The 24,232-nt window shown below is 40.8% G+C and overlaps 1 protein-coding gene across 5 annotated transcripts in view; it reads right to left on the bottom strand.

The window, feature by feature from the left end:
• LOC116698546 (cAMP-specific 3',5'-cyclic phosphodiesterase 4B) overlaps positions 1-23,049 on the bottom strand; it is a 28,749-nt gene extending 5,700 nt beyond the window's left edge. Inside the window, exons 1-6 of one of the 5 annotated variants that reach the window (XM_032530500.1) lie at positions 22,862-23,049; positions 18,379-18,573; positions 18,242-18,302; positions 17,470-17,540; positions 16,695-16,744; positions 7,348-7,460 (exon numbers count right to left, since the gene is read on the bottom strand). In XM_032530500.1, the coding sequence (XP_032386391.1) occupies positions 7,348-7,460; positions 16,695-16,744; positions 17,470-17,540; positions 18,242-18,302; positions 18,379-18,573; positions 22,862-23,034 (663 nt within the window). In that variant the 5' untranslated portion in view covers positions 23,035-23,049. Of the gene's footprint in view, positions 1-367; positions 1,092-7,347; positions 7,562-16,694; positions 16,745-17,469; positions 17,541-18,241; positions 18,303-18,378; positions 18,574-20,497; positions 20,770-22,861 lie in introns of those variants that run through there. The other 4 variants (XM_032530501.1, XM_032530502.1, XM_032530504.1 and 1 more) reach the window with 4 other exon arrangements.
• Positions 23,050-24,232: the final 1,183 nt, after the last annotated feature.

Raw genomic sequence — 24,232 nt, 5'->3', positions numbered from 1 at the left:
GTTAGCCACTAAGACACTTGACTGCAGAGCATTTCAATAAACAAAATACATTGCATAATATACAACATACATACAGTGTCATAATGTTTATGCTGAGCTTGTCCAGAGAAACTAAATGTGGCAGTGTTTCTCGGTGCACGCCACCACTGAGCTAGAGCAGGATGACATAATCTTAATCAAACACATCCAAGTGTGCAATTGAAACAACAAAATCAAAGTGGGAAATCTGAGACGTTTCACCGGCTACAGTGAAAAGACATGAATGTACAGTATGTGCATGTATGCACGTACAGATGGTTGCAGGCACGCACACACGCACACACACACAAACACACACTCCATCTAGGCCATCTCCTCTATGACACACCTTGATGTATCCCCAGGACACAGAGAACAGGTAGTTGGCCTCAGGCATGGTGCTGAGCTGTACTGAGCCCCTGGCACTCCCCAGCAGAAGCCCTGTATGCTCCTCTCTGAGTGGATCCCCAAGGCTGAGCTTAGCTCTACAACCTGAAGCACAAAGCGCCACAAAATTTCTTCCACCGGTCGACTACGGTAAAAACGCCCCAGCGGAACTCTCCATAGAGGGGCTGTGGCAGACCCCTACACCCCTGGCCAAATGCGCCTCCTCATAGCGTCGCCCACTGTTTCCAAGGATCGCAAGCCGCTGGCAAGAGTGATGAAATGCCCAGGGATTCAATCAATGTTTCCTTTCAATTTCTTCGGTTCTCGTCGCCTCTGTCCATCTCTCTAAACCTCTTTCTTCTCCTGCTACCATCCAAATGTTATTCAGTGACATACAAGGGGGATTTCAAGCCTTCCCAAGCTCAGATTGAGCAAGGCAGGGAGGCAGGCTCTAAGACAGAGGGAGAAAGGAAAGGAGGGACGGAGAAAGGCAGAGAGGAGGATGAGGAGGGTGGTGCGCTCTAGCTGTAGAGTCCCCTGTGGCAGACAGGCTAATGGAGGCTCTCTCTCTCTCTCTATCTCTCTCTCTCTCTCTGCCTCCCACCTTTGCTAAACACTGAGCCATGCACAGCACTGCAGAAAATTGTAATTTGGAGAATCCCCCCACATCTTTCTCTGTCTCTCTCTCTTTCTCTATCTCTCTCGCTCTCTATCTTTCTCCCTTACTCTTACGCTCTCTGCAAACCCCCTCCCACTGTCTCTTTCCTCCACCTCGGTTTCCCTCTCTCCTCGATCAGCTCCCCCTGCTCAGTAATGCAGAACAGATCCAACGCATACTGCGCAATGTGAGGCTTCAAAGCATCAGAGTGTTTATCACATGGGTGAGGAGACGCCGGTATTAATTTGAGTCTTTTCATTGCAGGAGTAGAACCATAAGCTGCTGTACACACACCAGTCCCTAATCATTGCAGTACATCTTAAAGCCCTGTTCTTGTTCTCAATTTCAGCAATTGTCTACAATATTGTCCAAAAACAGCGTGTTTGCTGTCTCACTGCAGCAGTTTTCTGTATTAAAAGACACAAAACGGAGATGATGGGAGACAAACAGATGAGAGAGTTTTTAATCTGCCGCCCACCAGTGTACCACCAATTGCACGACAGCCTGAACGCCTTGGCAACAGAGTCACGTGGCCCCCTCCATCGTTCTAATGGTGGTCCCCACTCTAAACTCCTTGCATCACACACACAAACACACACACAAACACACACACACACACACACACACACACAGTCTGTAGCAGAGATGCATTGGATTGACACAACTAGGCTAAACTATTTTTTTTAAGTTAGGCAAATTCTGATGCAAAATAGCTTTTCTTGTCAAGAAAGAGAAGCACTAATGCAATCGCACATCCTAACTGTTACAATATAAACAATGGGATAATGGAGCAATCAATTATTTTTCCTGAAAATGTGATTGTAATTTCTTGATTTTATGATGTCTTCAAAAGACCCAGCCATGACTATGCATTTTGCCAGTTTTTTGTTTTTTATTTCTTACAATGTGGTCTTTTCTCTTCTGGTCTCAACAGCTGTCTAATAACAGTCGAGCAGACAGCTAACATCCATGTGAAACTTGAATACCACTTTCAAAGCATTGGCTGCACTCAAGACCCAGACTGCCAGAGGCAGTCCACTAAAAATCAAAGAGAACTCGTAAGGACAAAAATTTGAGCTTGGAATCAGAAGGTTTTCCTCTAGTCAAAGAGAACTCGTAATTCATTCTTTAAAAAAGCAGAACGGTGTGGATTTTTGTGACCTCTAGGAAGTGAATCAGGCCAGAGACAGATTTATTCAACCCGGGGTCATAAGGGTCAACTAAGACACACATCATACTCTCACAGCATGGTGACAAGTCTATGAGTGTGTTCAGGACAATAGATTACTCAATGCATGGCGTTAACTCATACATCATTTTACGTTAGCAAAGAGTACTGAGAACACTCAGAACAAGTCCTGGTCTTAGGCAACTTAGAGAAGTTTCATAATCTCGAAAATAAAACATGTGGTTAGTTCTCAGTAGATGATGAGCTGATGCCTCATGAAGTTAAAATATTTATAAATAGATGCTTGAGTCATTGTTTCGCAAAATAGCAATGTAAATGATACGTTTGAACTCATTTAAATTAACAAAAAAAACGGTCAAAAAGTTTTTTAAAACAAATATGGCACCACACTACTGTTTTTTCTTAGTGGCCTGAATCTTAAAACAAATAAGCCACAACAAGACAGGAATCTCAATGCAATCTCAAGTAAAAAAAACAAAAACAAATCAAAAGCCTACAAATTCAATATGTGATCATGTTTTCTAGAGAAATCACCTTAGATCAAACATGATCATGGCAGACCACGCTCCCATAGCACAATGCAAGCTGCTCCAAAACTAACTCACCTTTTTCCAACTCATATGCATCCCAAAGTTTTGCTTTTCCTTTTCAGAACAACATAATCCCATTGTCACTTAACAAAAACCAAACACAACCCAAAAGAAATCTTGTAAATTTTCACGAGCAATAACTCTGTTCAGTGTGTCTCTGACTCTGTCTGCTTCCTCTGTCTATTCTCTTTTCTGAAGTGGAGTCAGGCAGGAAACATATAGCAATAAAGCTGACTTGACTGACTGGCCCACACAGTCTAACAAGAGGTAGATGGCTCCTCCTTCCTGACACAGGCCCGAGCATGTGTCCCCACCTACTTCCCCTTTCCTTGATGGAGAAATTCACGGAGATCATTTACTGGTAGACTTTCTGATTCCTTATACGGCCTCAGGCACCAAACAATTAACATACCTGAGCTCATTACTGAAAAGTCCCAGATGACAGGTTTAGCACACAGCCATGAGGCGGAAAATCACAAATGACATGTATGTATTTTCTTCGAGACAGGTCTTTAAAAGTTGACTCAGTTCTTATTGCACACTCTGACCTTTACTGAAACAGAACAGAAATCGAAATGGGACTGCTCAGGAACAGCTTGACCTCATATTGCAATACCTCGGCTGTGCAATCTGACAAAGCCCAGAGTGATCCAATGCTGCCTCTGCCCTGTGTGGCTGTTTACAGTGTCAACGTACAGTGGATTATACAAGTTTTCACAATTAAGTAACACTAGAAAAGAAACATTTCCTAGAAGGTGTTGATGAGAACCAGATAAGAAAGTTCACCTCCATCATTTTGGCTTGTTTTTCCATAATAACAGCAGGTTACAAAATTTGTAATTACAATTAGAAACCATAGTCACTACTGCAGCTTGTCTGATCTGCTCAACACCCTTTCAGTCAAACAGAATCACAACACTATAATTTAATGTACATTACCCCTGCTGCAGCTACAGACCCACCACTACATCTGTTTCAATAATTTTGTCATTTTTTCCCCTCTGAAGAAAGCGGTGCTTCAAAGTTGAAGTGACCACACGTGAGTTAAAGTTTCCTACTCGCTCGTGCTCTGCTCGGGGGCTCGCTTGCACGCAAACCCGCAAAGTGCTAAACTCCTCTAACTGGATTCAGATGGCAGTGTTTGTCCAAGGCCATCACAAGCATTAGCATGGAAGTGTGGCGAGGCTAATGATAGTGAGGGGCATGGGAGCAGCTCCCCGCTCTGAGGTCAGAGAGACCAGGCTGGCGTTCAGCAGGGTGTGTGGTCCCCGTAGCCCCGGATACACCTGTGCCCTTGGACACTGAAAGTGTAGACACCCTAAGTTTCATCGTGGGATCAATTACATCCCCTCATCTTCTGAAAAGAAACTGGCTTTTTGTCAAACATCACGTCATTTAAATGCTGGGAAGGAGCAAAAGCCTGCGGATGCTGCATTAATGGTGTAATAATGAAACTGTAATTGACACCAATTTTGGAATTTAAAGGTAAGTGGACCAACAAATGATTTCTTTCCATCCCTGTACAATTGCACAACAATCTAGTACACTGATGCATCATAACGCTAACATCATAAACTGTTCTAACCTCCGTTCTTTAGAAAAAAATAAACACCATTGGTCAACAATGCTTGGTGGTGGTGCTGGGTCATACTGGGAGGACTCTAAACTCGGGGCGGACAATGAGTCCGGCCTGCCTGCCCGGCCGGCTGTGCTGCTGTGCGCCTGCAGGGCCTTGTGCTCATTGTCTTGACAATCCCAGTGACGTGGTTGTCTGTGAAGACTCAGCCTTACTACATGGTGCAGCTATTGTCGTCTGGTAACCAGGGAGCAAAAGAAGAGAGGGGCCGCGGGGGGCACAGGATATAAAGAGACAGGAAATTTGTGTCACGGTCACAGTCACCCGTTACGGTCTGACAACACCCCTCCCCATCCCAATCCTCCCTCAGACCACAGTGTAGAATACAGACGGAAATGGACAACACCACCCTGGGTGTTTATAAGAGGACGCCGCCATACAGTCTCCACTGTCTGTGTGGGCGTGAGTAATACTGGGCACTGTAGTAATTTGGTTGAGCTTTGCACAAATGAAATATGCACAAAACACTGTTCATCAAAGCAAAGGGAAGTAATTAGTTCTAAATAGCTGCTTTGTGTTGTCTTGAAACACCACAATGTGTTTATTTAGATTCACTTAAACCAAACCAGAAACCTGATGTGTTTTTTTTAAGGTTTAAAATACCTTGTTGGATTCATCTAATCTGTCAGTCAAATTGATGAAAATAGATGCTTTATCTTTTTAACCATGCTAGCAGGGTTCTCTACAGGTGACAACATTTATTTGCCTAGTGTTTGGCAAAGACATTCACGGTGCCCAGAGGGTGTTCCAATGACTTGTCCTTGACTTTTCCTCCAGCATCATCATAACATCATAACATTTCTGGGTTTTTTGTGTGAAAACACTTCACAAGTATTGGATGGGTTGCCACGAAATGTGGTAATACACTCAGGCCTCCATCAGGATGAATGTAATGACTTTGGTTGTCCCATAGCTTTTCATATAGCATTATCATCAGGTCAGATTTTTTATTTGGCCAAAAACTTGGTAAATAATTAAATATCTGCAAAACTAGTTCAAAAACGTGTGATTTATGGTTCGGCTAAGGCTCCACACAGAGCTTTTGCCGTAGCTTACATAAGTGGCCTGAAGTTTATACTTGCGTTGGTGTTTGCGTCAAGCCAGCATGTGTGTGTGTGTGTGTGTTTGTGTGGGGAGTGTAGTAGAGCGAGGAAGAAGTGAGAGAAGGACGGGTATTAGCTTCGGACTCTAGAGTCACAGTGAGAGAAACACTCCCCTGTGCTTTCTGACCACGGTTGAAATCTATAGCAGGAAAAGTTAACCCTCTCCTTGATTTTATGTTGTTTATGGAGAAAGAGAACCAGGAAACCAGAAGGGGGATATGCAACGCTGCCAAGACATGTCGTGCGTCACCATGATTGTTACATTTTTCGAGAGGTGCACCTCAGGCTACGTCATAGGGTCTGGTGTAGTCCAGTGACGTGTACGTAGCCACTACGTAGATTTTACGCAGAAGTATAACTCAAGCGTTAGCCCAAACTGCTAAACATGAGCATTAGCATGTTAACATCATCACTGTGAGCATGTTAGCGTGCTGATGTTAGCATTCAGCTCAAAGCACCGCTTTTTTTATTTTATAATTTTTCTTTTCAGATAAACTCAATATTGGCTGACTTCAAGTAAGTATACAGTATACAGTATGCTCAAGTACCATACCTTCCTCTAACAAGTTCTCATTTTCCTTGTTAATCTTAAACTATAGTCTGAACAAACGGCTGTCTGTCAGTTAGGTGTGACCTTTTATGATGACGTTCCTTGAGAAAGTATTACAATGTCCCACTGAGCTCAACATTACAACAGAGCCAACATCCACAACACATTAAAGTGAATGACAAATGCATCTGTGTGCAGTTTAATTCATACTGCGTGTAGGCCTACATCTGAAGCTCAGCCTGGTTGTATAACATGCCATCTGTCTCAGGTAGTTTGAATACCGTAACTAAAGCAGGACAGTACCTTCCATGGAATACATGCAATTATGCTATTAAAAGACAACAGGAAGTAAAGAGTCAAATATGTCAAGTCAAGTCCCTTTTACACAACATCCATAAAATGATGCCAGCTCAGACACAACCACATAATGGCTGGTACTTTACAAGTGCGTCAATGTGGCAAAAAGCAATTTACATTTTTCATACACTATGAATTGACAACCACACTGCAACAAAGGCCAATTGTACAGCTGTGTACAAGTCAGTCAGGTCATCATCAAAACAAGTTTAGTCTACAGTCTACAGCGTATTGCAAAATACATATTGTGATAGTAATAATTCTGTAATATTTTTTAGGTATTAGATCTAAGATTGAATCTGTGAAATTATTGTCTTTGCACTAAATCTGGTTAATTTTGGTTTGGCAGACATGACACTACATAGGGGCGGTGTGCTTTGTGCCTGGGAGGTCTGGTGATCCCTGTCTCAGTAGATAGAGCAGGTAAGGGCACAGTTAAACATATATTTATACGAGTTTAAGCTGCACTGTGAGTCATGATCATAAATATCGGTCTTTAAGAGCATATTAGTGTTTATATGACAACTTTAAAACTTACAATTTGGAAATTAAAAAGGTTGAGTTGATAAAATCATGTGATACCTTGTAACTTCGGAGAGGTGCTATTTATAGTACCTGAAGTCCCTTTATACATGCAACATGATTCCCCTCAGGTAATTGTCTAAAATATGACAGTGCAATGTTTTGTTTTCAAGGGAAATGTATCTTGCATAACAAGCAGCTTAAATGAAAATCCTGTCCATCATTGACAGACTTTTTTAAAGTCACATCATTGGATATGTGGATGCAAAAACTTCCTAGCAACAACAAATTGTACTGTTTGCACACATATAATAATATGTGGGCTAAATTGTCCTACCTTGGTAGAAGCCATGTCACTGACAGAGCGGTAGGTCTGAATGGTCTCCAACTGGTCAAGACACCAGTCCAGCTCCTCCATGGTCTCCATAGCCAGCTTCTGGTAGGACTCATCTGCCAAGAGACACATGGACACGTAATCAGGCCCAAGAGGATCCATGTCCATAGTGGAGCCCCCTGACACCATGCCTGGAGGTCCAAGGGTCCCAGTGTGGCTTGATCTTACGGAGGACTGGCCTGCAGGACATCCGGGAGACGCAGAGGAAGAGGGGGAGGTGTGTACACACAGCTCTTTCATCTTGTTACGCTTCACCACGTCAGAAGGTTCAGGGAAGTCGTACTCACAGACAAACTGAGGGTTAGAGTTACTTTTTGCAGACTCTCTCTGTAGTCTCTTTTCTCCGTACCCTCTTTCCTTCACTCTGGTGCTCTTCAAACCCCCTCCCACTCTTGTCTGGTTCCCCCCGCCCCCTCTCAGGTGCTCTGTCGTTTGCTTATCCCCCCTCTCAGTATCACTCTGCTCCTGCTGTCTGTGACCTCCCCCCTCTCCTTTAAACACATGTGTACATACAGGTACAGTACACAAAACCCTTACCAGAAGAGGGTTTTTCGGTGAAAAAAGACCAATCTGGTTTTGCTTTTTTATACTCCCTTCACTATGTTTTTGACCCAAACAAATGAATCTCCATATCTAATATACTAAAGCTACAGAGAGAAGAGAAAGGGGACAAAGGGGAGTAAGAGAGAAAAAACCTACATCAAATTTTTGGATGCACTTTGTCAATGCTGCAAGAGAACCTCTCAAATGAAGACTTCCTTTCTGAAACATGCAGACCACTTCAAGGGTGTACGCTACTGAACTGCAGCAGCACACTCCACACCACCACGCTTCACAACTGGTTCTCCTCTCTGTACCTCTCTAAGGGAGAAAAAAATTGTATCAAACACCAAACTGTGTTTGCATAAGCTACACGAGAGGCAAACTTTGACTCCCTGAATTGGGGGGAGGCCAGACCGGGGTCTTGCTGTGTGCCAAAGAAACCAAAGAACTTCCTCTTTGGCCCTGAACTCACAGAAAACATGGAGCGGATTTACTGAATGGAGTGACTGCTGAGGACAATCATTGCTGTCATTCAATGAAATAGTCGTTAGCGGCTATGACTCACATGTGGTAGGCACGCAAGCTTCAGAAGGAAAAAGGAGTTCATGAGAAATGCAATAAGTTGATAACATATGAGGAAACACATTAAGAGGAATCATTATCTGAAATACCAAGGAGAATGTTGATTCAACAAATTTCTGCCCAAAGGGAGTGAACGCTGAGCGCATCTGGATCTCCCCACCTTCCTTTTTCAATGGAAAAGACTGATCTTTACTTCATAGGGCTCACACATGGAAGAAATTTACCCCATATGCTTAGCACAACAGGACAGCCAGCGTGCTGCTCCCCAGTTTACGTCAATATAGTAGATCAAAGCACTTCAAAGCACAGTGATGGCGTACAGACTCTGAGTTACCGGTGTTTAACAAAGAACTTTACTGAAATCTCAGACGATATATGTGCAGTTGAGGAAACCTGCCGCTATTGAACGATATCAGAACAACATGATGGCCGCTTAAGTTTGACTGTGTTTTTTTAGAAATCATGCCACTGCCTCCTCAGATTACAGGAGCACAGCTGCTTGCACTAGCCTCATTCCTCAGGTTGGACCAATTTTCCTTTACTTCAGCTCCAGGTTGGAGAATTCAAAAAACCCTTGGCTACAATATACCGCCATATACGCCAAACTTTGCGGTTCAAACTATTCACAGGAACAACTGGCATCCAAGCCATATAAAAGTCAGTGACACAGAGCAGAAAGTACAGCATCAAAGCAGCTCATACACAAGGCGTTGAGCTGTTGAAACTGGGTATACACCAACGTGGCCATCTTGAGCCATATGGGCAGGAGATGTTGCCAAGAAGGTGCGGCCACATCCTGCCCCCATTCCCTTCAATGAGGGCATATAGACACATTAGACATTTTAACAGGAAAGTCGAAAAACATCAAAGGCTTGGCTCATCCACAACGCCTGTATGTCCGAAATTCAGGTCATTTTGAAGCTGGCGGCTGTTTCATACACCCAGTCCAGTCTGATGGCAGTACAAACCCTCTGATGTTGACTGCAGAACAAAAGTTTTACTGGTTTTGTTGTCTGGCTTCATGCCACCTCAAGATCACTGAAGCAGAACTTCACATATTCATCTGTTGTTGTTTCCTAAAAATTATTACAGCTGGATGCTTCTCTAACATGACACATGTTATAATTAAGTTTGAGTTGAAGTTGTAATTAAAATTAAGTCATGCACACACACACACACACACACACACACACACACACACACGAGGAGTAGATGGGACTGCTGACTGCATCATCACCTCTGCTTCATCATAAATAATAGTAGAGTTAAATGGGCGATTTGACAAAGTCACCAGTCAAAGGTGTCGTGACAAAGTTCCAGTCAGAAAACCTGCTCCTAGACAGAGTGCCAGGTACTTTTCCGCCTGTTTTTTTCAGTGGAAGTATTATTTTTTTCTTTGGTGAGACCTAATGCTTTGGCCATATGCTGGAAGCTCCCAAGAGGACAACAGACCTCAGTGTGCAGACAGACCTCGTCTGCCTCCCCTCTCTCTCCCTTTTCCCTCCAACTCTCTCCACTATAGGGCCACAAACCGGCCTCTGTGAGAGCCATCAACTGCACCAACCCCCCCCACCCACTCCTTCCCGAGACACCTTCCGCTCAAATCCACCTCACACTGCCCCTCTCTGTGCTCTCAACCTACCCCCCAAAACTGGTTTCCCTTGCTGTCTGGCTGAAGCTTGAAGCTGGTGTGCAGAACTGGACTGCCTCATCTATTATACCACCTACTGATAAGTAATAGCCAGTGGTGGAAGAAGTATTGAGATCCTTTACTAAAGTAAAAGTAGTAATCCAAAAGTAATTCATTATTATTAAAAAAGGCACGCAGTCAAAAATTTAAAAGTAGACTTTTTTTTTCTTCTTTTTTTTTTTTAATTTTTGTCCAAAATTAAACGGTCCAGAAGGTAGTTAGTAGTGGTATATATATACACACTACTGGTCAAAAGTTTTAGAACACCCCAATTTTTCCAGGTTTTTACTGAAATTCATGCAGTTCAATGTCTTATTTTACTCTGAAATGACAGAATAGAACAAATAAACACTTGAAGTTACAAAAGAAATCATGGAATCAATTTATTAACCAAAATGTATTCTAAACTTTTGACTCATCAAAGTAGCCCCCTCGGGCAGATATAACAGCTGAACACACTCGTGGCATTCATTCTACAATGGAAATCAAATATTTTTCAGAAAGTTCTTCCCAACTCTGTTGCCGAAGTTCCCATAAATGCGTGGCACTTTAAAAAATGTGTTGCTTTGCTTTCACTTTTCTGTCCAGTTCATCCCAAACCAGCTCAATGGGGTTTAAGTCTGGTGACTGTGCTGGCCACTCCATGTTTTTAAGCTTACCATCTTGTTCTTTTTTCCTAAGGTAGTTCTGGCATAGCTTTGACTTATGTTTTGGGTCATTATCTTGCTGTAGGATCAACCCCTGACCAACAAGAGGTCACTGAATGGCAATGCAGAATGCTGTGGTAGCCGTTTGGGTTTAGGGTGCCTTTTACTCTGTACAAATCACCAACCCTGAATCCAGCAAAACAGCCCCAGATCAGCACACTTCCTCCTTCACGTTTGACAGTTGATGTCACACACTGTGGGACCATCCTTTCGCCTACTCGACGGCGTACAAAAATCCTGCGTGAAGATTTCAAAATTGTATTCATCAGTCCTTCTTCCAGTCTTCAGTAGTCCATTGCCGGTGTTTCTTGGCCCAGGCCAGCCTATTTTTCTTATTCTGATGTCTTAGCAATGGCTTTCTTGCTGCAACTCGACCTATCAAACCTGCAGCTCGAAGTCTTCTCTTTACAGTTGAAACTGAGACTTGCTTATTAGGACCGCTATTAAGCTTAGCTTGAAGCTGTTGTCCTGTGAGACGCCTATCACGCAAGCTGTTGACTCTCAGAAACTTGTCTTCTGAGTCTGTTGTGGCTCTGGGTCTGCCAGACCTCTTCCTGTCAGAGTTTCCCCCATTTTCTAAGTGCCTTTTGATGATGAAGAATATTGTACTCACTGACTCCTTGACTTTCTTCGCAATTTCACTGTAAGAAAAACCTACATGTTTAAGTGTTATGACTGTCTGTCTCTCTTCCACTGTTAATTGCCTTTTCCTGCCATTTTAATAGCAACACACTACTTTCTGCAGTACAATACTGTTAAAATAATGCTCACAAAGGGTATGATGCCACAGTGTGTTCTAACAATACTTTTATACAGACAGAGGGGGTTGTAAGTAATCCAGACGAGTTGGAACATTTGGGAATTGGTAGCAGCAACTTTCAAAGCTTGATCATCCTCCATTGCTGCAGAACAGCTTTACATTGCTAACCCATTTCTTGATCCCTGAAAATGGCCTTTTTGTAAAATTCTAAAATGTACATTACTTTTCAGTTTTAGGTAACCTTACTTTTGTACCATGTCAAGTTATTCATTGGACTTGAACTGCATGAATTTCACTACTTTTGACCAGTAGTGTATTTTATAATTTATTTTTGTATTAATGCAATAACGTGTAAGGAGCATTTTAATTTGCAGCTGGAGGAGAAGATTCCCCCTACTTTATATGCTGCTGGGTAGTTCAATCTATAATAACATCTATAACAATACATTTTATTTCATGTTTTGTACATCAAATCTCAACATGCAAAGTAGCTAGTAACTATAGATGTCAAATACATACTTGGGATACAATTTTTTACTATATTTTCCTTTGAAATGAAGTAGATTAGAACTCCACAGTAACAGAAAAACACTCAAAAAGTTTTTCAGTACTTGAATAAATGCACATAGGAACTCTTGCTGTTGCCACTAGTGGAAGGTAACTGAGTAAGCAGCTTTACAAGTTTACATTAAAGTTGAGGTTTTCATAAAAGTATTTCTTTCATGGTGAGGTTGACTTTAACACATTGACTAATATGGCTTACGTCTTGTTCATTCATACTAATTTGACAGGAAATAATAGGGCCGTAAAACAGAGGGTCAACAAAAGAAAAACCCTTGAGTCATCACCATCATTTAAAGGTTACACAGCTCTGAGCTATCTGCAAGTACGCAAACACATTCCTCATCCTAATCTTGCCAAAACAGTGAAAGAAAGACACTGATATGTGCATATACTGAATCACCTTTGTATCATGCCCAAGTACGTCAACAACATAATGAAAGACAAAAAGAACGAGAAAGAAAATATGGGGAAGCGCCTCAATTCTACCAAATGTTTGTCCAATCAGATAGTGTAACAAAGTAGTTATCAAATGCATACAGGTGAACACTCAACTGAGTACACACCTGATGAGAAAATACACTAAAAGTGTAAATATTTTAAATTTGCTCAGTGATTTTCTTCCTGCAAATTTCATTGTTTGTGAGTAACACAAACTTTGCTCTTGGGTCATGTAATTTGCATCGTGCCATTGCTTCAAATTCATAAAATGAATGCTTCCTCATTTCAACATGTTCTTCCAAATACTGTTATGTATAATAAAATGTATGTTTTATGTATTAGATTGAGATATTTATTTTTATTATATCATGTGTGTGTGCATTTGTGTCTGTATATTCTGATTACTATTGTACCTGTTGTCAGAACAATAAAAAAAAGTGTTTTTTTACCTCACTAAAATAAGTGACAAATGTATGCCAGATTTGATACTGTATACTGTATTATAACTGTAGGAGAGGCATTTGATGTTTGAAGGAAGTAATCTCTGGGGAACCCATAGTGTGGCGGACGTTTACAGTAAATCCAGCCCCGAAACCACTCCATCACCCTTTGTCTTCTCACACAAACAGGCTTCACTCCTGATAATGTCACTTTATAGTTTACAATTGTGGCATAATGACCACACCTGTCAAAACAAAAGACTTCAACAATTATACCAGCAAACACAGAGCTCAGCACAGGCCTGTTTGACAGCTCCTTCACAATGCACCACGGAGCTGTGTTGGCATGGGCCAGCTTGAGGGATGTGCCGCAGCGAGGTTTATGACTGTGCTGACGTCAATGACATAATTCAAATACTTAACCAGGCTGCATGCTTCCAGGCCTTCGGTTCCTGTCCTCTGGCTGTGAGCCTGGAAAACCTGACATGGATTACAGCTGCGGAGCAGAGTAACCACTGCAGACGGACTGACAAATGACTGGTCAAATGTGTTCTGGCTGTCAGTTTGTGGTCAGCTGTCTGTCTGTGTGCCCACCCACCTGTCTGTTTATCATTATTTTAAATGTGACAGAGTACACTTCATCATCAGTAATGATATTTAAAAACCTGTCTCATGCACATCCAAATGGGCTTAAATAGGTCAAGAAATCAAGAAATCATCTCATTATCATAACTTTGATCCAAATGATAATACAGTGTTTCCAAATAGCATACTGAAACATGTCATTTCAAATGGACAATTTCAAATTGCAACTTTTTGTTTTTACACTTTGGTTTTTGTACTTAAATTAAACCAATTAGTAACTTGTAACTACTTAATAACTTGCTGCTAAGTGAGCCAAGCTAGTTGTTTCTCTTGTTTCCAGTCTTCATGCTAAGCTAAGCTAGGCTAACTGGCTGCTTGCTGTAACCTTATAGATAGATATAGATAGACCTGACAAATATGAGCGTGGTATTAATCTTTCCATTTAAGTCTTAAGAAGAAAAAATGAATTTCTTTGAATAAATTTCTTCCTTTGCTGAGTTTAGTAAAAGAGGTACAGTATATAAAGAAGGTCAACTGTATGTATGTTGAAACTGTGTGACATTCATAGTTGAATTTACAAAAAAACCATCCATTATTTAGTTTTCCTGTCATAAGTGTATGTCTTTTAGTTGTGAGGAGATAGATGGATATCAATTAGAAGTGTTTAAGTCCAATATTAGGCTTCAATCAGAAATGAAACGTCTACTTGCACTTTTTTTCCTCAGATGGTGGGCCAAATCTAAGGTTAACTGAAGCGTCATACTTGGGCCACCAGGTCCGACTTTAAACAGCGGAGCCTTAAACATTGATTTCTTAAAGGCATTGTGTAGGCCTAAACAATCATTTCTCAGTCCCTACCATACAGTATATGACAATATTCATCTAATGCAACTAATAACCATCGCAGATTAATCACCAGTCATTGACGGTAAAAGACGTCAACATGAAGCATTTTCCTCAAATGTGCTAATTATCAGGCGTGATATATAGAGCAAAGCCTTCAATATGAATCAGTCATGGAAGAAGGAGCCCTTTGTTGACTGCGGGGCTCACGGGACTGCATGTGATAGGGCCCAGATCATTTGTGAAGCGTAAACTGCAAACTCACATGAGGAAAACTACGATCCCCTCACATTACTGGAGTAAGATGGTTAACTCCGTACACAGCCTGCGGTGACGCATTTGCAGCTGATTTTTTAATATACCCCCACACACTTCTGCTTTGTGCACTCTCACCCAGTGACTGAGGCCACATTCTGGCTCTTTTTGTTTATTTCATCCAATCTGACCTTTTTTTCTGCTTCTATTATATCACATCTGATTAAATGCCTAAGCAACTGTTGTCTCTTTCTGACCTTTGCTGTGTTTTCTTCCTTTCCTATCTCACTCCCTGCAACAATCTCCCTAGAGTCCATTCCCTCTCTGTGTCTGACCTCACCATTTTCCTACAGGAATTCACACTTCTCTTAATTTCTAATGTGTTTCCCTCTATTTCACTGTGTCCATCTCAGGACATATTTGAGGTATTTAAAGTTCATAGAGCTCCTAATCAGCCATCTTTGCTGAGCTCATGCCCAGAAAGACGTATATACTCTATCTTTTTTACAACTGGGGATATTAACTCACTAAACACAGACGCAAAACAGGAAAAATCTGTTCTCCTTTTCCTGTCAAAGAGTTGACGAAAACGACACAGAAAGCAGCACAAGGGAGGATATGAGGCCATCTTTCCTTGTGACATTGTTAATTGTTGTAGTCTTCTGCTAAACAATTACTATTATTTACTGTTGTGGCAGGTGTATTGTATGTTCTCTGTATGCTCAGGAAAAGCATATGAAGGTTATATTATATAGCGGGACAAGAGTAGGTGTACACAAGTGTACTGTGTGTTAGAGGTTTCAAACTAATTAAGACAAGAGTTAATCATACTTGTTATTCTCATTCCATTTTTCTCATGCATCATAATGTAAGCCAACAAACGGGATGGTTTTACTCGTGAGAGATTACTCTGAGAAGGTCAAGGTTTGTGAGAAGTGTGGAGAAGGAAGGACAATAAGAGACTTGTAGTTGTCTTGTATTTTTTCCTGCTGCGGGATGCCCCCAGCTGCCCATCTGTGCTGATAGGAAGTGGAGAGCACCCGTGTGCAGTCCGTGCTGACGTCAATCGGGCTTGAAGAACCAGTGCAGCAGGAACCAATATCCCCAACTCCCTTTCTTCCACCAGTCCTTTTCTTCCTTCACTTCAAACCTGATTCTAATCTCAACCACTAAATGTATATGCTTCTCACCTTCTTTCTTTCCTTCTGTTAGGTAACAACGTCAGTGCATTGGAATTTTTGTATTGTTATCAAGTCATAGTTTCCTGTATCGATAACTTAAAAAGATAAAGATTGCAGTTTTTTTATTTGCATGTGTAAACAATATTTATTTTTACACTTTGATTTTATCATGTTAGTTGGTTTAGGTTTCCAATTTTTGTCTCGCCTTCTCTCTATTACTGTCTTATTATATTATATTATGTATTTTTACCTATGTTGCACCTTTTATTTCTTTTCATGTGTACTAGCTGTATTGATAAGGATCATATCCCATCTGCCCCTGTTGGAAAGCCCTTTGGGTCTACCTCTGTTGTTTTTAAATGTTCTATATAAATAAAAGCAATGACAGCTCCCCCCAAGGTCTATGTATACTTATAAAGCATCTGTGTTGTGAAGACTGAATATGAAATGTGAGTCTATTTTATTGCCTGTACAGAAATGAGACTGTAGTAACTTGCTGTTCTGTATGCCACTGCTATTCTTTTGTTATAAAAGTTGTCTACAACTGTGCATATTCTAGCCAAATGCAACTCAAATTAAATTTTTTATCATTTTGTATGTTTCAAATCCTGTAACTGCCAAACTTAACATTTGACTTCTTTAAAATTTATAAAACTACCACAACAAAAATTGCATTGCTGATGCTAGGCTGATGGGACTTACCTGACAGACAGACTTTGGTGAGAGAAGGCTGATTCGCAGCAGGAGACCTCCTGCAACCAGGGAAAAACAAGCCGGTAACTTTTAAAATCAGATGTATAATAAATAGTTACTTTTTTTTTTTTTTACTTGATTTAAGCTGGAGTTGCCACAACAACAAACAAAAAAAACAGATGCTCCCTCATTTCAGGTCAGATTTTCTACCATGTGACATTGTCACGTTTCATTTAGTTTTGTCTCACAGTGACCCCTCTCTCTAAAGGTTGTATTGACTCTGTCCACCTCTGGCAATACTGATGCAACTGCAGCAGCCACTGACCTGGTTCAGTGAGCAGCGAGAGCTTTTATGCACTCAATTGAGATGAGGTATGCCACCTTTTCCACCAAAAATGTATTAAAAAGTCACTGTGTGCTGCTTCTGCAAACCAACTTTCACATTAAAAGCACATCTCTTTCTGGATGTCTGAATCTATACTTTGTTTAATGTGAGTGCTCCATTCTTGAGACAACAGCATTAGAAACGTTTTTGATGCATTGGCGCCCCCAAGTGAGGCATGTTGGCATCTTGAATTGTAGCGTCTAAACATGTTCCTGAAAGCTAAAATCGACATGCTAAACAAACTATGGTCTATTTTTGCCAAGGATTTCAATCAACGTACAAATGACAAAAAAAGCACCCAGTATGCACACCTTCATTACATATTAAGACATTCTACAGCTTGTAGTCACACCCACAATACACAAGCAGATACTATAACATCATTAGGAGATGACTTACCTATTGGATGCACATTGTACATTTGTCAAGGTGGTGAAATTGTTCCTGACAGTCCGAAGGCTTGCAAGAACCTTGAAAAGCAAAACAAGAAAACTAGGATGAGAAGAAGAAGCCACACGTGGCTGGGTTGAAGTGTGAGAAATATCAGCATTAAAACATAAAGAAATATCTGGAGATATAGACTGCAGACTGAGATGACTAATTGTTGAGTGATTTCAAATTGTCTTTGCAGCTGCCTCTCAATGTTGAATGGTTCCTGTCAATCCCGATCCAAACCAAATCAGCACAATGAAATCCTTAACATTAAGGAATTACTGATACGGCATTAGGTTGAATTCAGCAGGTTCTGATATATGTTTTAATATAGGTAAGGTAGGAAACTATAGCTGCTGCATTAATTAGGCTGCAATCCAAAAGAATGCATCTTATGTGCTGCAGCATCTTCCAAGTTTCAATCATCACATCATCACAAGCAGAACCCTTGCCATGCCTACTAAAGGCCACAAGAGGGCAGAGAGTTGAATCATGCCTGAGTGAGTGAGTAACTTTCTGGATCCATGAGGTCCTTAAAGGTGCTGTAGATAGCATATTGCAAAAATCCAGGATTTAGCCAAAAAATTTGAACATCAGCAGCTTGTGCATGGGGAAGGAGGAGGGGAGGATGCTATGAAATGCGTGTGCATGAGCAGTGATTTACAATTTTACCTGGCAAAACATCCTTACACTGCCTTAGATGTTCTTTGGAGTAGATCTATTTATAGTGAGTTCTTACCTGAGCAAATGGAGTCACAATCATGTCCTCTCCATGCCTGTAATGGGATGGGATTTGAAAACTATTGAAGACACGTACACAGTTGAACATACTGTAGTGGATTTGATACAGAAACAGTCTTTGTCAATAAAACTCACAGTTCTCCAACGATGGAAGAGTTTCGGGACAAGGACTTTGGCGATAGTTCGTAGTCGCTGTCGGAGCGGTACAGGAAGGACTCCCGGCGCTGGCCATGGCTCGCCAGGTTTGGATGTAGGACCAGACCAGAGCCCGGAGATGCCTGCAGGTCTGAAGGACTGCAGCACAACGATGGACCATTTTCCCCTTCAAAGCTAAGAGATAAACAACAGTAATCAGTTAAATTTGAAAGGAGCTGAAAGAAACATGTTCCTTTTGTATTTAGAGCGCATGTACTATATTTTATTTAATAAAATCAGTAAATGGTTCTTGTTTCTTCCCCTAGACTAGATTTTTTTTAATCATTACCTTTATGGAGTCTACATCTGATCAATCTAATTATTTACATTGACTATCAAATCACCATCATCATAGTACTTTCAATAAGCCGCCAATAAGTACTAGCTTGCGCATTATGTTCACAAATCCCATCCCGGAATGAGAGGGTTGCATAAACTCTAAAATGATTACTCACCAATCCATCTATGGCCTAAAAACCAAACTATGTGCTCATTAAATTAGTATGCTTTGCTGGTCAGTGAGAGAAGGGGTTGTTTTATTGTAAACTGCTGCTCTGTGCAGTGTCTAAGTGGAAAACTGTCCATGACACCTCCACTCATTCATTCCCACTCAGGAGCAACAAACGAGCAAAGAGAGAGATTAGCTCCTTATCGTGTGATGTCGAGCATTATGTTGTTGTTGTTTTTTTTTAATTTAGCCTTGTTTAGTTTTACACACTCAACCATATCTAGTGGAATTATTGTAAGTTTTTATCTGCCTGTGTCAGTGTCTGCTTAGGGAGTGCAAATGGTAAGTACAGTAGTTTTATCTGGCAACAAGCATCTCTTCTCATTGCTTGAGATGAATGTTTTTGTACATAGTCCTTGACAAGTAAATCTAATAAGAATTTTAAAAAAAACATGGAAAGTCTAATGCAACCGATCATCAAATAGTCTAAAGCCTAAGGTAATTTTTATTGCTTGTCCCTGACCTAGAAAAATACATATACAGTCCTATCGAAAAATAACTTATTATAGAAAACAGAACAAAAAAGTGGAAGAAGTCCAAACAATGAATTTATCAAGAAAAGAATAAATGTTCAGAGCACAAGCTAATTAACAAGCAGCTGATTGCTATTTGGTTTGTGTCAAAAAAATGCAAACATCTATCGTCAACCTACCCAGCGAGTTTGCTGATGCCACAGTGAAACCAGCACAGACGGATATAAATCGGTTTGTCCCCATTGAGTGGGTACAGCAGTAGAGGACAAGCTATTGTGCAACCTGATGATCAGGTCAGATAGACAGGAGTTTGGAGTGAAAGGTCAAAGCATCAATGCCTCGCAGGAACAACAGATGCCACAAATCATAAATCACTCTTGCTCAAGTCCTGAATTTAGCTTGGAGATGTCAATAGAATAGGGGCTCAACCTGCCCCTATTAAATCTATCTTGTAATGGACTTACTGCCCAGGTCACTTTGTCATTTGCCCCACATTGCACCCCCTCCCCCTGATATTCCTGCAACATGTGGGATTAACCAGGCACATATCCCAATGAGATGCTCTTAGTCCCACACCTCTGCCAGTAAAGCTCAGATTAATGTAAAAACTCTGATTACGCACAGGCAAAGCAATAAACGTCATCTGTGTTGCACTTTGCGTCATCCAAATCCCAACTTCACCCAACGTTAACAGCATGCCTTTACCGGCAGCAATCTAGTCTCTTAATCTGACACAAGCAGGAAACCACAGTCAACAACAAAACATTTCTGTAGATACTGATCTAAGATTCTGTTAAGATCACATCATTAGTCTGATACAATAAATCAAACTAAAACTCAGTTTTTCTGCTTTTTTGGAAACAATTTCTTTTGGCAATGTATTGTAAAGTCTGAATTTCAATAAATCTACTAATGATGCATTCATTCAACAAAATCTACAGTAGACACATGTAGAGAGATAAGAAAGACATAAAAGGCTCCAAACACTCAAGTAGACAGTCTAGATTAACAGTTTTGCTCAAAAACATATTTTCAAAAGAGAACAAGACAGAAATATTTTGAAAGACTAAAGAATCACCTGGGAGCCGAGAGGTGTACTCTACTGACCACTTCCTCGCTGAAGTCAAAGTGCCCAACTCTGCACCTTGGGGACCTCCGCAGCATTCTTCTCTCCCTTCCACCTACTCCCTTCTCGTCAGGCAACAAAAAAAAAACCAATATTGTGGCTGCTCACTCAAACACACACCACACAACACACACACACACACACACACACACACACACACACATACACACCGACAAACAGACCCTCTTTCTGTGCAGTAACAGGCCACGTGCTGGAATAACGTAGGCTTGGCAGACGCTAACAAGCAGATCTGGGCTGGAACTCTCAGTTGCTCTGTTTATCTGACCGCCTGTCCTTTTCCCCTCTATATTATACCACTGCAGATTAGTCAGTGCGGTCATCATCCCACCCACCCTTCCCTTGTCTACCTACTCTATGATGCCCTATAAAAGCATATGCTAGAGAGTTTATATAAAAAGAGAGATATTAAAATAGAAAATCCTGATTTTGTATTTATTTGTCAACTTAGAAACTGTCACTAATGCCCATATGGTGTAATAAAGACATTTACCAGGGGGAACAATTATCTGTTTGCACAGAACAACAAATAGCCCCTTTCTACCTTGGTTATGGCTAATAGGTCCCATCACATCTTACAATCCCAATCACCACAATCAGACCATTTCAGGCAACACACTGACCTTTTTCACCGTTGTAAGTCTCTTTATTTACTTGAGGTACTTTGAAAATGATTAAGCCAATTCACCAAGGTTTATTTTCCTCTATTAGGAATTAAAACAGCTTTATGAGGAACACAGGGAGAGGAGAGCAGGACTGAGATGGTCAGAGGAGAGACTGTTAGTAGAGTAGAGGTGTGTGGGACAAGGTTCCCAAGATGTTGCTGAATGATATTACAGTCCAATATGATCGGAAAAAACAAGCATGTGATGCACTTATTGTCCTGTTTAAGAGTAGAACAGCCTGACTGAGCGTTGGAGATTTCAGTCACAATATCTTATATTAGGATAGACAGGATTTGACTTCTTTGTCAGAATGCTATCCTTACAAAATGACCAAATCTAACCTAAATTAACATAATGTTCTTGCTCTGGCAAAAGACAGTGTATCAGAGTATAGAAAACATCAGTGTTAATTCAACACTATATCAGTGTTTATATATTGTCCGTCCAGAAAGGTCAAGTTTATTTAGCAGTAGAGACTCAATAGGCTGAAAGTAACCCTCCCTGACAGTGACATTTGGAAGACTGAGAAGAACCAGAGCCTCGCATTAGCATCTGACTGGAAACGCAGAAAACAAGTAACGTGTTGGCTTTCTTAACTTAGACCACCGCGATATAAATATATATTTTCAAAAAACAAAACTGCACACACTGTATCCAGAGAACAAACTAAGTTATTATCAACACTGACGATGAACATTTATTCATGCAGAGGTCAAGGAAGACATCTCTTCAGCACAGCACATAGCAAACACTATGCTCGGCTTGTACGTTTTAATGTTTCAACAATAGATACATTTAATATAAGGGATAATGTAGTGCAAGCAGATCATTGTTGCGAATTAGAACCTTGTTAGGCTGATGCAGGACGGGGTCTTTAATCAGCCTGAAGGGGTTCAATTTGCAATAATGACTGGCTTGCTCTACATTATCCCGCTTATTACACGGCTTATTATACTGCTACTCATACTGAGGTAACCCACTGATGACCCCAGTGTTCCGGTCGGGTTGGTCAACTTTATCTCTGATGAGCACCGCTCTCCAGTGGAAGCCAGGTCGCCCCAGTGTGAGCTAAACACGGAGCTAAATAATGCTGTATGCTCAATGCTGTATGATCTCCATATGAGCAGAAATAATAATGTAAAAAGGATTTTATTTATATGAAAAATTGTTTGCCAGAGTCTATCAAAACTCTATCCATAGCAATGGTCAGTTATACAGAAATAGCAGACCACAAAATGCTGTAATTAGCTGATCAGAATCAAGTTTTCAACCAAGTCTTGTAATAAGATGAAAAAATGTCATAATCTTTCACACATTTCAACACATAAAAAAGAGTAGAACTGGATGAGATTTGTCAAACCTGCCAAACTCTAGTAATTCTACTACTACTGCTACTGCTTCTGTGTACTCTGTAGGCCTACAGCATCTATTCTCCTGAACTCTAACTCACCTTGGAGCAGGGCCCTTTTTTTGGCAACTTGAAATAAACTACTGCTAAATAAGCGTCTACGTGAGTTACTGTAATACATAAAAACCATGCATCTGCTGCAGCTCTTTAAGAACAAAATAAATAAACAGAGTTGACACATCTCTGTTTCTATCATTCACACATACACACCAAGCAAATTCTTACCAGGTATTTGCTACAGTGAAGCGCCTGTATCGACGGAGATGCTTGTTTACCACCTGCTTGCGAAAGCGTCTCGGTGAGCTGTGTGGTGACAGTTTCTGGCCAGGATTAACAACAACAGCCCCGCAGTCTGTCTGGTCCGACCTGAGCTCCCTGTTCTCTCCCCTGGCTTCCATTAGTGTAGCTGCTTTACAACAAAGTCTGAGGCAAGAAGAGTGCCGGCACTTCCCTGGTGTTTAAAAGCTACAGTACGGCCTTAAAGAAACAGTTAAAATCACAATGTTTGGAAAGCTATCAGTTCTTTCCTCACTAGTTTGATAAGAAATAAGAAGTTGTTGTTTTGTAATAAGGTGCCAAAAAAACATATTGAAGAAAAGATATCCTTTCTCTGAGATCACGATACAGCACTGTATTCACTGAAATACTCAGAAGAATGTGACTCTTAAGTTTATAAATATTGGTATTTGTAGATATCTTTTGGACGCCCCCCCCCGAAATATTTATAATGCATATCTCAATCCAAAATAACATCATCAACAAGCTGATTGGCTAATCAATAACAGCTGGAAAATAACACTGAAAGTCGTGGAGAGTCCACGGTGATGTGCAATAACACAGCAAAACCTTTCCAGCTCCTGACCTTTAATCCAGATAAATGCAACCCATGCTTTTAAGAATCAGTAGAGCAGAGTATGACGGTTATAGAGATAAAAGCAACTAACAATACATCTCTGAAGAAAGCCCATAATCATCTGTAGTTTAGCGGGGTGAGTCATAGGAAGTTCAAAGAAAATTGAGTATGTGGCAAATTGCCATTCAATAATTAAAGTAGTAGCCATAGTAAAAACTCTTTTTTTATACATAAAACAGCAGCCCACTGTATTCTGCTTCTGAGGTAGACACACCAACAAGTGTATTTAATTCAATTACTGCCAAATTATTGTGTGCTATCTGATGCCTTTGAAGTTTTTCTCCAGGGTACAGGATTACAGTTATCACCGTGAGAAACATCTAAGAGTAAAAAGAAAACAAGGTGTTGAAAACCCTGTGGTGAACTAAAATAAAAATACAAATGCCCCGGCCAACTTTGATTTAAGTTGCAAATCTAATGTTGAAAGCAGATGGGAGAAAACACCAGCCTCCCACTGTTAACAACACACAACAAAATACAAACTAAAAACTAGTTCTCAAAAACTAAGAACAAAAAGCGGAGAATGTGGTATTATAATTCTCCACACACAACACATAATATGAGTAATATACTGTATAACATGGTGGCATTTCTTCTATATAAAAACTGTGTCGTAAACATGGAATCCCAGTGATGATCCTTACCTGTCAGGGTCAGCCTCTGTGATGTCGATGCGGGGCAGA

Source organism: Etheostoma spectabile, chromosome 12 (genome assembly GCF_008692095.1).
Source record: "Etheostoma spectabile isolate EspeVRDwgs_2016 chromosome 12, UIUC_Espe_1.0, whole genome shotgun sequence".
NCBI classification, from domain to species: domain Eukaryota; kingdom Metazoa; phylum Chordata; class Actinopteri; order Perciformes; family Percidae; genus Etheostoma; species Etheostoma spectabile.
Note: the sequence above shows the minus strand (reverse complement) of the source record. Positions and strands in the feature narration are given on the sequence as shown.